Below are 12,844 nucleotides of genomic sequence, written 5' to 3' on the forward strand. Positions count from 1 at the left end.
CCGTTACCTATTGTGCGTAGCGTTTGTACTTTGCCTATAACGCGATGGCCCTACGTATTAAGAACAAAGGCGTGGAGGGGAACAAGTGCGCACCACCTGTCATCCTACCTGACAGTTACAAATATACATAAAAAACAGAGACACACAGAGGCACACTACTCTTAAGATTTACTACACTGTGGGCAAAAATTGCTACTCAGGTTAAACTAAATACACGTGTAAAAAAAATCGTTGCTGTTCCTTTAAAAATTTATAATCAACCTTTTACACTTGGGTAATAAATAAATATATACATGAACACAGCAATCCAATAATAATAATAATAATAATAATAATAATAATAATAATCTTCCACCATCGCATGGAACAGTCATATAGGGAGAAAGCAAAATTTGTAATCAATACTTAAACAGACAAACATCTAACAAATATCAAAAATGAATTATTTATTACAGCATTTGTGACTCAACATCTTTAAACATAACGTCACAGTCCTCATACAAGTATGAATGTCATATTTGACAAAGCTTACGGGAGACAGCTTTTTTTTCTTTTCTAGTGAGGAACACGTGCTGAAAAAGGAAGGATTCATAGACATACAATATCAATGTCACAGCAGATCTGAAACTAGCAAAAACATTCTTTTTTTTTCAATTGAGGTAAAACACATAGAATATCTAACAAGAAACAATGAATAGACTGAGCTCTGTACGAAGTTTATTACAATGCTCTCTCTGCTCATCCCTTAGCGTCGAGTTCATAATTTAAGTCCTTTTTTCCTTTTAGGTCTTTGGTGCATCAGCAATCAATAGTTTCCTCCATGCCAAAGAATCCAGCACCGCTCAGCGTCGTCTGTGCGGATCCAGAGGCAACAACTATCGCGCGTTGCTGTTATTCCACCGTCGAGCTTCCAGTGAGCATCAGGCTCTATCAGCCAGAGTCCCGGTTGTAAAAAATAACGGGCAATGAAATATGACGAAAAGTGTAAAAATAATAAAAAATAATATCGGTGAAACCAAGTCGATCCAGTGCTTGGGAAAGTCAGAACGACAGTTTTACCAACAGAGCAATGTTCGTCGGAGGAGGAGAGGCTGGCGAACCGCTTTCAGATGTTTTTTTTTTTTTTTGGGTGGGGGGGGTGGGATATGGGGGCTTACATGGCAGCCGCATCCAGATGTTCCCTCAGATCCAGGTCCGGGTCTCCTACTCACTTTGTTCTGGGCAGTCAAAGTCATGCTGGGGGTTCTGTCCATTTAGCTGCACGAAGACAGTCTCTCTTCAGCGATGAACATACAGTATGGAAAATGGGGATGGACTCTTATTCTAAAACTAGCGCAGGAAATGAGTTGAGCGATCCAAGGAAAAAAATGCACAAGTTTAAACTCTGATTTTCTATTTTACACTACAGTAGTTATAACTCTTGGAGCCTCTGAAATCTTTTTTTTTTTCATCGTATTACGTTCGTTTAAATACATACTCCGAAGTGATTGCTGTAAAAATGATGGTGTCACTTGAGAAACGGTGTGCGTACGAGTGTGTGTCCGTGCATGCGTTTGTGTGTGCACGTGTGTAGCGTGGACGCGCCTTTGCATCTGTAACAGAAGATGTAAGATCATCTATTTTTTTTAGCAAAAGCCCAAAACTTAAAGTCTGATTGGTCCTCTGTTGCTGTTAAAAACGGGAACAAAAAAAGGACGTGACAAAAATAATCACAGTTTCTCTAGATTCCCTATGTCCAATTATGATTAACTTTTTATTGTTTTTTTTCTTTGTTGTTTTTTTTCTTGATGTGGGAACGCCATTCGGTGCCAGGGGTTGACGGGAATGAAGATAGCCAGGCTCTGTGCAGGTATGGTGTAGGCGGGGTCCTCCTGGAGGTGGGCGTTATTGGGTGGGGACGGGGCTGGGGTTGGGATGGATCAGACGTGGGGGGGACTTCTGTATCATAACAGGGGATGGGTGTAATTCGGCAGTGCCTCGTCCATACCCACAGGACCACTCTGAGGTAAAGAGTGCCCCTGACAGGCCTCGTGAACCTGCAATAGACAGAGTGCGCAGATTTTACACACTGACGTGTTAACGTCGATGGTCATGTGACCAGAATGAGCCATGCAGCTGTACCTTTAAGAAAGCTATCGTTTATTGCACCATCTATACCCGTCTATATTACGTTTCATTGTACAGAATCGATTAATTGTTAAAACAAAATCGGTGATATAATTTGCAATTTGTAACTTTTAACATTTAACATAACAAAGTTAATAAATGGTAAAATACATTTTTATATATACATTTCTAAATTATAGAAAGGCAAACACAACAGTGTTTCAGGTAAAACATTCATGCAGGTAAGAAAAGCGAAAGAGACGGATAATAACGGGCGAGAGCGGCATGCCGACGTGGTGGACGGCAGCACTGAGATTCGTGGCACCTCCATCAGATCGGGAATGTGTGTGTTATGTGTTTCATGCCTGACGAAAGGATGCTCGCTCGCTAATGCTTAGCCTGTTGAGTGCGTGGTGATTTTAGCACGCTGCACGGAGAGAAGATTGAGCACCAGCAGGGGGCGCTTTCACATACAGTCTCGGCCCACAGGGAGCCCGGTGTTCCAGCCCACCTTCACTGGCGCTCCCGTGAAGGCAAACCGGCAAAACTTTGAAATATCCCAAGAGATCCTCAGCATTGCCACCTGCTCTACAATGCTCCGACGATCTTTCACAGTAGAAGACTGTTTAATACAGAACCATTTTTTTTATTACAGCGTTATGACCTCATTTGGTGTAGATGAGAGGTCCGGAAAGTTCCAGAAATAGGCACTGGTGGGAAATACGATGGCCTGCTCAGTACAGCCAATGTAAACGTCTATCGGACAGGCTTTTCTAGAGGCGTTAGGAAGGTGGGAGTTACACTCCAAGAGGGTATGGAGGCTGAGGAATGATGGAGCCTGGGTAGAGAGAGAGAGAGAGAGAGAGAGAGAGAGGGAGAGAGAGAGGGAGAGAGAGAGAGGGGGAGAGAGGGAGAGAAAGAGCAGAGTCCTACAGAAAGATGAGGCCTGGGCTGTGAGGAGGGTTAGGGGTCTGGACTGCAGACCCTGCAATATGACTCTTCTGGGGATTAGCTCAGCCTGGGGGGGGGAGGCATGGCGAGGTCTCTCAGAGGTAACCAGGCATGCTCAGTAGGTAGGCACTTCTACCTCACACCGCAATTAAGAAATTGCACAGGCATAAACAAAGACGGCCATGAGGGCCGAGATTAATGGCCGTTATCATGTTCTGAGAGAAGCTGCCCCACCCCCCAGCCCCCAGCCCACTCTGCTCACAATATTCACTTTACACTTAAGTTCATTCACAACGCAAAGCGCCGTCTTAAAATCCCACTACTGCGGTCATAAAAAAGTAAATTGATCCGATGTGTGTGTACGGGGGGGGGGCGCGCTCACCTCTGTTTAACCCGGGGTCGGCTGCCGGTAAAAGACCCAGCAGATGTTTACAGCGCTGTGAGGCAGCCTGGCCTGCTGTACGCAGCCCCTTGGTGGACAGAGGCGATAAACTTGGGGATGGGCGATAACCCGTGCCGCCGTACGGCACTGCCACGAGCCGGGCGGTAATGAAGTATCAAGCTTGCCATATTGTGTGGCTGCACAATCAAATCAGCAAAGGATTGCTCTCCTATGTATTCAGCCATTAATGTAATTGGTCATGAAGCATAAAATATGTTGTAATTAAATCGTCTTGAAATTATATGGCCTATATTAAGAATTATCCGAGCTGGGCAAATGTTGTCTCTGTGAGGCTGTTTTCGGGAACATTGCTCCTCGCGCCTCCGTCTCCATTTATCCCAAGCTGGGAGGAGAGAGGAGGCTGGGGCTCGTACCCGGGGCCGGCCGTCTGACCCCACAGAGCCCCCGCCTGCCATTTACATATAAAGGCTTCTGTTAATCAAGGTAAGTGTTTTTATATTGTGTCTCATTGAGCAGCGGCTCCTAGGTGTTAAATAAAAGCTGGTATGGCCCAGTGCCTCTGGGAGGCGATACGTCTTCATTTCTGAAATGTCAGCAGCCTGTGTGTGTGTGTGTGTGTGTGTGTGTGTGTGTGCTCGCGTGGGCGTGCATGACGTCGCCCCCTCCTGGCCTACCACCGGGCTGAGGCTGTTAACGGCAGCGAGCCCGGGATGATCCTCTTTTATGTGCGCCCCCCTGGTTAATGACCCCCGCCCCACAGCGACCGTGGCAACGTCCCTGCAAGCCAGTGTATGCACGCATCCGCCGTTGAGCTGCCGATTGGTGGATATGGCCGCCATACCCGCGTCCTTGTGAAAGCCCCCCCCCCCGACAGATTGATGGTGGCCGAAAGGGAGCCTCCCACCCCCCCCTCGGCGATGCTCCACTGGAGCCTGAATAATTCCCCCTGCCCAACGCCAGCCGTGAGATGTTATTTTCCCCTAAGTGTCCAACATTTGCATGGGCCCTGCATTGGTGGGGGGGAGAGAGCAGCCATGAGAAATCCTCTCTCAGAGCCACACAAGGGCTCCACCCACATTTGCCATGTCATTAAACTAAGGTATATCTTTAACAAGCCATGCAGCTTTGAGTTTGTGAGGGTGGGGGGGGGGGGGGCTGAGTAAAACGCGGAACTTACTTCCTGCTGTGTTTGTGTTGGCTTCGCAGGATGCACCTTACATGTAGTGCCATTGCCCGTCCATGCCCATATTCATGCCCATTCCTCCCATTGGCCCTACAGATGGAGAGAATATCACACATTCAGACATAAAGGGAGCAGTAACCAATCACAGAGTGGTAGAACCACCCAGTGAACCAATCAGAGCAGCAAAACCACCCACTGAGCAAAGGTCCCATATCCACAGAATTTCTCTTCTAACATTCAGGCACATTTGTCATACAGCATATCTGTACAAAGTGACCAGCAATTCACTTTGTGCATTAGGATGAACAATAACTTCACATTTGCATACAATGTATAAATTGAGGCTAGCTTGAGGTAGCTTGGCTTTAAAAAAGCTTCAGGTTTTAAATTGCCTAAGACAGTGAACGGAGTTAGTACTGATTCTGAGCCCTTGTGTGGCTACAGGGCAGGAAGCAGAGGATGTACACTCTGTGCCCAGCGATTGCGTATCACAGGAGCGAAATTGGCCATTCAGGATCTGAATAATAAAGTATCGCCACTTCTTAAGGGCTCGTGGATTAGTGCCATTGAGGCAGACGCCATCTGTTCTATAAATCTCTTTTTTTTCTACATGTGACGCTTTTTTTTTTGTACTGTATGGGTGAAAAGAGGACAAGCCGGACTGTAGGAGAAGGGCAGTGGTGGGGGGCAGTCTGACAGGCTGGAGGAGTGGGGGGGGGGGGTCACCTACCAGCTGGCCGGATCCCCATGTGCTGCTGACCATCCAGCACGAAGCTGCCCATGGGCTGACCCTCGGGACTGTAGGCCGCTCCCTGGCTCACTGAAGGATCAAGAAGAAAACCTGATTGTGGTCAGAGTGCCGACGCCAGGAGAGAGAGGAGAGAAGACACAACCAGAGTGTCAGCGCCCGTCCCGACCTGATCCCAGACCAGTCCCCGTCAGTGAGAGAGGCACGCGGCAGACTCGCAGGATGCAGCGGCATGCTGCGCCGAGGAGAAGCATGCTGTGGGACACGACTCTAAATATACGCATGCAAGTAGGCGATATGCGCATTAAATTAGCAAGTGCTGTACTTATGCTACAGATATTCAGTCCAGCGCTGAATATTGAATTTTTTTTTAGATCTGCCACAGCATGCGTCCCTTCAGTGACCAACGAGAGGGAGCTGATGAGGATGGACATGCAGCACACGGTGAGGAACCAACATGATGGGGAATGTCTGACATCACAGGATACCTGACCAATCACCTTCAGTGAGCACACAGAGCACACGTCACACAAAGCATTCTGGGATGCTTTGTAAGAATGGCTGCGCTGAATATCCAGAATTTGCCCTGCCGTTATTTAAAGAAGCGCTAATACTTGAATTGTTTGTCGGTGAAATAAAACTGACATTAAGCTTAAAAGAGCGTGTGTTTTTGGTCCGCAAAGAAGTGGGTTAAGACCATTTAAGACCTTCTTAAAGTCACATCAGTAGACAAGAGGCAGACTTAATACAGCGTCTGCAACAACATGACAAAACTTCTCACCATGACGACAGTCATCACTTCACGAGTGCTCTACTATCATTACTTTGCATAATTCCAATGCAATGCAGTATTAGGAAGCCCTGTACTAATTTAGATGAGATGGGTGCAGAATTGGGGCAGCCCAGCATTGGTAATAAATGGCATATCCAAGGACTAAAGTTTATTATCCAGAATAATCTGCAAACCCAGGAGATTAAGACAAGCTGGTATCTGTGCAGCCTTTTGAAGGTCTGCAGCTCGTGAGAATTTAAAGTATGCTTTTAAACATTCAGATCACAGCCTCGTAACTGTAGCAGAAGCCCCCGCTTTCTCAGTTTCTCTCGGTGCGCCTCCTCTCAGCGCTGGTTCGGTTTCATTTGCCTAGTCCCCCCCCCCCCCCCCCCCCCCGCTCGGGCAGCTCCTCCACCGGAGTCGGACGATTATGCCTGGGCATTTTCTCACAAATCCTTGGGTCCACCTGCGTGGAGGACTTCCCAGAAGGTTCCAGACACGGTCCGTTGACGACGAAGCTCTGGATTTCCACTAACCACATCCCAAAATCGTGTACGTGTTTTGCAGCTGTTGTTCCCCTCTGTACTATACCTCTTTCACAGGCACGGAAACACGCAGACTTTTCTTACAACATCCTGCTCGCATGCAACAGTGGAACCAACAGAAAGGACTAGAGAAACATGCAACTATACACTGAGAAACGTGAGAGAGACAGAAACAGAGGGTGTGGAACATGGACTTCAACCCATGATGGTTTTCTTTACATTTCATAAAACACTGCATGTAGCTTTCAGTTGTCTGTTAATTTCTCTAACTGGCTGTTTTCTAGCAAGCATATTGCTACCGAATACCTAAAGTAGTTCGACCGGATTGGATGAAAACGCAAAGCGGTGCGCTTCTGTGTGTGTGAGAATCGGGCCAATCGGGCCAAGGGGAGATTAAGGCAGCCGCTGAGGCGGAGGTGGCTGCGAGTTCGCACTGCCACCAGCGGAACCACGTGCGTGCGTCAACAATCCTGACACCCGCGCCCAATTACTGCCCCGTGGGGAATCTCTCAGAATGCGCCGCTCCAGTCACTACACTGGACGGCGTCCAATCTGGGTCAAATAGCTCCGGTGTGCTGTGATCCTGGAGCGGGGGCCGAGGGGCGGATTTAGAGCAGGCGGTGGCCTTTGGCGGGCGAGGCGGAGAGATTTGGCTGAGGTTCGGTTTTAGAGATGAGAGGCTGGGGATTACCTGCTCTGTTCGACTGATCGATCATGGGCTGCACTATCCTTCTTCTCGCGTTGATGAACCTGAGGGAAAGAGAAAGAAAATTTACATTTTTTCACCCTTTTCTTCTGCGGCCGGGGATCCATAAATGACCTCAGATGGCATCACTCCCTTAGCGGGCAGAGCGCAGACAAAGAGCAGGGCTGCGTTATGAATGTTACAGAACAACGAAATGCCAGAAACCGGGGGGAAAAGGTAATTATTTAAAGAAAGGGTGCCCATTGGTGGCTTATTTTAATGTCCCTCGTGATCAATTCCTCTTTTCAATAAAGCTTTTACTGTCCTTTACAACCTATTCTTCTTGCTTAATAAAGCTGTTGATTACATTCAGTAACTATGGTGACCGTGGAGAAATTCCACAGCCATAAATAAATCCTGCAGCTCTTGTTCAGTCAGGGCTTGACTGCAAGGAGCCGCAACTTTTTTCCCCTCTTGGCTGGCTCTCTCTCTCTCTCTCCCTCTCTCTCTCTTTCTCTCCCTCTTTTACTAACTCTCCCTCTTTTTCCACCTGCATCCCCTGGGAGGAAGAAGATAAACATGTTATTCTCTGCAGGTTATGACTCATTAGAAGCTCTCAATAACAACAATAGTACGGTGGAGGGGTGTGGTGCTGGAAGTGTTTTCTCCGGAATCCGTGGCACTGGCACCCAAAACCCTCAAAGAAAGCCTTCTCTACATTCCTGTATTCTGGACTCCTGTCAGTGTGCCCCCCCCCCCCCCCTCACGCTAGTTCAACGAAGAGTAACAGGTTTATGGCAGGAAAGTGAAAACCGTGACATAAGGCCTTCCATGTTACTCACGGCTCCATGCACCCCGATAACTGCAGAGCTTTGTGAGCAGTGTGAGTGAAAACACGACTGGGCCGTGCGAATGTTCACGAGGACACGACGGGAAAGGGCCTGGATTAGACGGCCGCCGGCGATTCAGCCCGGCACTGCCGTACCTGGGTGTCCCCGGCGGGGACCAGGCCTCCCAGATTCACAGGCATGGGCAGCCATTGTTTCACTCTCCAAACAAGTCGCCATAGTAACAGCCAAAGTGGGGGCTCATCACTGTTTTTTTGTCCCCACTGTGTTGGTTTATCAGTTCAAGGCAACTGACATTCTCATAGGTGGGGGTTATTCCCCCCACCTACCAATGCCAGATCATTTTTATTATTTACATCTGCTACCCCCATGCCCACCCCCCCTCTACATGCCCCCCCCCTTCATACCCTTGAGCATAACTCAAGCAGTCCCTTGGGCATTGGGGGGGACGTTGACCGGTTCCTTTAAGCATGGGAACTCCACGCTGTACCCCCCAAAAACATGATTAAAAGCAAGGTTATGGGGTGGCAGGGAGGGGGGCTCATTCCTTTGGATATTCATCAGCATATTTACATTACTAAAGACAGGGGGGAGAGAGGAAGAAAGGAAAAAAAAAACATTCACGGCCCAATCAATGTGCAGAGCCCACGTAGGATCACAAAGGAGTTCAGAACCTTCTACGCGCACACACACTCCCTCCATACCTGGGAAAGCGGGGTGATGCGTAAGTGAATGTGTGTGTGTGTGTGTGTGTGTCCAGCCTTTAGCTCCTCCAAAGTACCCTGGCAGCTTCAGCTCCATTTATTCCAGAGATGGGGAGAGAGAGAAAGCGAGCTTCTCCCCCCCCTGTCCCTGTCAGTGCACGGCCTTTCCAAGCAGTTACGCGGCAGGATTTATGGCTGCTTGTTGTTCTTTACAGCGCACATAAAGTGAGGAGAGGCTGCGTTGAGTAACAGTGTGAAGCGCTGGGGCCCTCCTAGGAGCAGCCAGTGGGGGTGAGAGGGCCAGTCATCTGATGCCCCCCTGCACAGGGCCCTGCGAAGAGCAGCCAGAAGGGGCACGAGAGCCGAGCGTCTGAATCCCCCCTTTACGGGGCCCTGCCTCTACATCCAGCGGCATCCAAGCACTAGGGAATGCGGCGCTAACTCACTAACTAGACCCGTAATCAGGACTACCTCACCAGTCTTTCCTGTGGACACACCTGGCAGCCCAGTCCTGCTGTCAGCATTCCTGCTCAAGGGAACATTCATGCCAGACCATGCTGTCCTGGAAGCCGGCCAAGAGAGAGGGGCCTCTCATAGGGCTCCGCCAATGAGCAACAAGAGTTGAAGTCAGCCCAGCCAATGGGAGGCCACGTCACCAGTCAGACAGGTTTCCAAACTTTGTGTCTGTAGGCTCATCCTGAAATGCATGTCATCTGCATGTCTGCCAGCCCAACCTGAACAGAAATCCCTTTTTTGAGAAAAACGTCTTTAGAAAATAGCAGAAAATCTGACTCTCCTGTTCCATTTTCACCAGCGAACATACGCATTAATGAGACAGATGTTGGGAGCTATTAATAGCATCGTCTTAAAGCCGGGGTTTTAAACAGGAGGGTGACTCTTGGGTCCGGCGCAGCACTGGGAAGGCCGAGGACTACCCCAGCGACCGCTTGATCCTGTGCAGGATGGGAGTATTGCTCCTGCTGGTGCCTCACAGACGACGACTTCCTCTCTCAGAGTGCAGAGATCATTACAGCCAGACCGTTAGGACAGACTTAATTGAGCTGTTAAAGAGCATGACGCAGCGAGTCAGACCCCTGGATTGGGCGAACCCCTGTGCCGGGAGGCAGAATCAGAAACGATTGGGGGGGGGGGGTCTTGAGGACACAGCCCCGCCCTCAGATATCCCCTGGCTCTCATCCACTTCCTGAGCTGAGCATGCTGGGTAATGTACATTGCTCCATACGCCAGCCAGCAATCTCTTTCCTCAGATTGCCTCCCACCTCCTAGTCTCTTGCCCCTGAGGCGCGCCCCCCCCCACCCCCCCCGAGCCAAGGGATGGGCCGGCCTGTAAATGCCCATCAAAGTGGCGTGTCAGAGAAGCGAGGAGGGGGCACCGGGGTGTCACACTTTGATCCCACCAGGAGCCGCGTTTTCCCCACACGCCGGGATTCTCCTCCTTGGCCGCTCCTGCGCTCCCTGTCCTACGGCAGGAGCGTGCGGAGAAACGGGGGTTAGGGGGAGGAAGATTTGGGGGAAAAAAGCTCTCCTCTGTTCTCTTGCAGCGTCAACAAGCTCTGACAACTGAAGCGAGTTTCTCTTGGCATCCGCAAACCTCCCGGGCATCGCCTTGGACGACTCACCCTTGTTCCTCCTCCCCCTCCCCTTTCTTCCTAGAGATATGATAGTTATTGTTCAGTTCAGCCTGGTGTAGGGAACAGGCCGCGGCCAAGCCTGCCTGGGGCGTAAATACACCTGTGTGAGAGAAGCCTTGTTGTGTAACCCGCCACACCGCTAACCCGCATTAGCGAGGCCTTGTACACCCTCGCTCTGATGGCATTCAATTCCTCCCCCCAGTCTCTGCCGGACGGATGGTGCTGTTCTGGAAGGTTCTCCCGGTGCTGTTACGGTGATTAACCCTAGCAGAGGAGCTCTGGGGGACTGGCTTATCCGGCGTGCTTCTTAGCCACGTGTCCAGGAGCCAAAACGCGCCCTCTCACTCTCTGTCAGTACCCCCCCCCCCCCACCCTGTTTTACACATCGGCCCTCGGAAAGCCGGATCGGCTGTTAATGATCCGCCCGCTTCCCAGTGCTCCAACGGCACGGAACCTGCCAGCATGCTTCAGGTCCGGAAAGTAAAAGTCCAGACCAAGATTTTGTTTCAACCAAGCAGTTGAGAATTCTGTGAATGTGACTGGCTGGCTGAAACAAAATCTTGGTCTGGATTTTACTTTCTGCACATGAACCATCCATCTCCGCCTGCCAGCTATGGGGCGTTAGGGAGGTCCTGCTAGAGAAGGTGGGTCCAGCTGGGGACCAGCCCCCCTCAGCCAGGGCTAACGAATCCCCTCCGAGATCACAGCCTGTTCCGGAATCCCCCTCCTATGTCCTGGGGAGGACAGGCTGAGAGGCAGGTACCCTGGAACGCTGACATGTGATCTCACAGCGGGTAGTGTGTAAGGCGCTGCAGGGCTTCTGCACTGCACTCAGAGTGCGAGGGGAAGTCATGTATCCTTATAGCCTGCTTCTGATTAGACCGTAATACTCCAATAGGCCCCCTGCCCCAGGGCTGCACGTCTACCGGTCTCCCAGGGGAGCCGGGCCGCAGTCAGGCCGGCCCGCCGGGTCAGGTCGGGGTATCGAATGTACCCGCGTTCGTCGGGCGACGGTCCCCGCTTCGGCTCGGCACACTGGCGCATTGTCTGGGAATCCCCAGGGCGGCTGCCTTCGTAACGCGCCTGTGCCGAATGAAAGCAGATCCGCGCTGCGGCAGTGCCGTCCCCCGGGCGAGAGGCAGCCGGCTTTGCCGGGACTTACGGCATTAGCAGTGTGCATTACCCACTGCGCCATCCACACCTGCCTGCCTCTCTGCTAATCACCTAGGAGCTTAACCCCGTGGGCCGGGAGTGTGTAGAGCGGGGGAACCGGGGACGAATGTCTGCGAGGATTCCACAGGCACGTCGTCACCTCATCCTCAATTATTACCATTATTATTATTATTATTATTATTATTATTATTAATAATAATAATAATAAGAAGAAGAAGAAGAAGAGGAAGAAGAAGAAGAAGGAGAAGGAGAAGTAGAAAAACAGGATGGATAATAATAATAATAATAATAATAATAATAATAATAATAATAATAATAATAATAATAATAATGAATGAACTTTCCAGTTCTGAGTCCAGGAGTCCAGCACAGTGCATGGTTCTGACTGGAAGAAAGATGGACCCCCCAGGAGAGACAGACACCAGATTCGACGACTCAGAGGCTCATTAAGCCGAGTCAATTCTAATGTACACTTATAGAGTAACTCCCCCCCCAGCCGGAAAAAGAAAGCGGCCAGGAAACGTGACCGGAAATGGCAGAGTGATGAGGTGGGGGGGCTCAGATCCTCAATGCTCCCCTACTCCGGGAGGGAGCAGGCAGAGCTCCTTCCCAGGCGCTGGCTAATGAAAGCACCGCGGGGGGGCTTCAAATTAGGGAGGACACGATAATCACACTCCAGTCGATATGTAGGCTGACGACTCCAGGCGGTGAGAAGAAGCACTGGGGGAGGAGGCGGGTTCGGGGGTGGGGGGGCGGACGGCTGGAGAGCAACAATAGGTAGCAGACTGTCACGCCATCACAATGCAGACGTGCTGTAATGCGGCCGTGGGAATACTGCTGATGGAGAGGCGTGGCTAACATGCAGGTCGCTTCAGGCATGCGACACACAGGTAGGTTTGGCCTAGTACTGTGGTGGACCCCTCCTGAAGAATCCCGCCTGTGAGGCAGGGCAGTAGCTGGAGATGGCTTTGTTTTAGGGAGCCCCCCCCCCCCCCCCCCTTTGGCAGATGAGCTGTCATGGCGCTGGTGGGCAGAGGGGTATTAAGTAAACTAACATGTAGTTTTGCTTAACGA

At 50.4% G+C, this 12,844-nt stretch overlaps 1 protein-coding gene across 3 annotated transcripts in view; it reads right to left on the reverse strand.

Annotated features, from left to right (window-relative positions):
- Window positions 1-237: 237 nt before the first annotated feature.
- Window positions 238-12,844, reverse strand: part of meis2b (Meis homeobox 2b) — a 59,643-nt gene continuing 47,036 nt past the window's right edge. For 2 of the 3 annotated variants that reach the window (XM_048985939.1, XM_048985941.1), the window contains exons 10-13: window positions 7,400-7,458; window positions 5,374-5,484; window positions 4,638-4,733; window positions 238-2,036 (exon numbers count right to left, since the gene is read on the reverse strand). In XM_048985939.1, the coding sequence (XP_048841896.1) occupies window positions 4,675-4,733; window positions 5,374-5,484; window positions 7,400-7,458 (229 nt within the window). In that variant the 3' untranslated portion in view covers window positions 238-2,036; window positions 4,638-4,674. The remainder of the gene's footprint in view (window positions 2,037-4,637; window positions 4,734-5,373; window positions 5,485-7,399; window positions 7,459-12,844) is intronic. The other variant, XM_048985942.1, reaches the window with a different exon arrangement.

This window comes from Brienomyrus brachyistius, chromosome 19, assembly GCF_023856365.1.
Source record: "Brienomyrus brachyistius isolate T26 chromosome 19, BBRACH_0.4, whole genome shotgun sequence".
NCBI lineage: Eukaryota > Metazoa > Chordata > Actinopteri > Osteoglossiformes > Mormyridae > Brienomyrus > Brienomyrus brachyistius.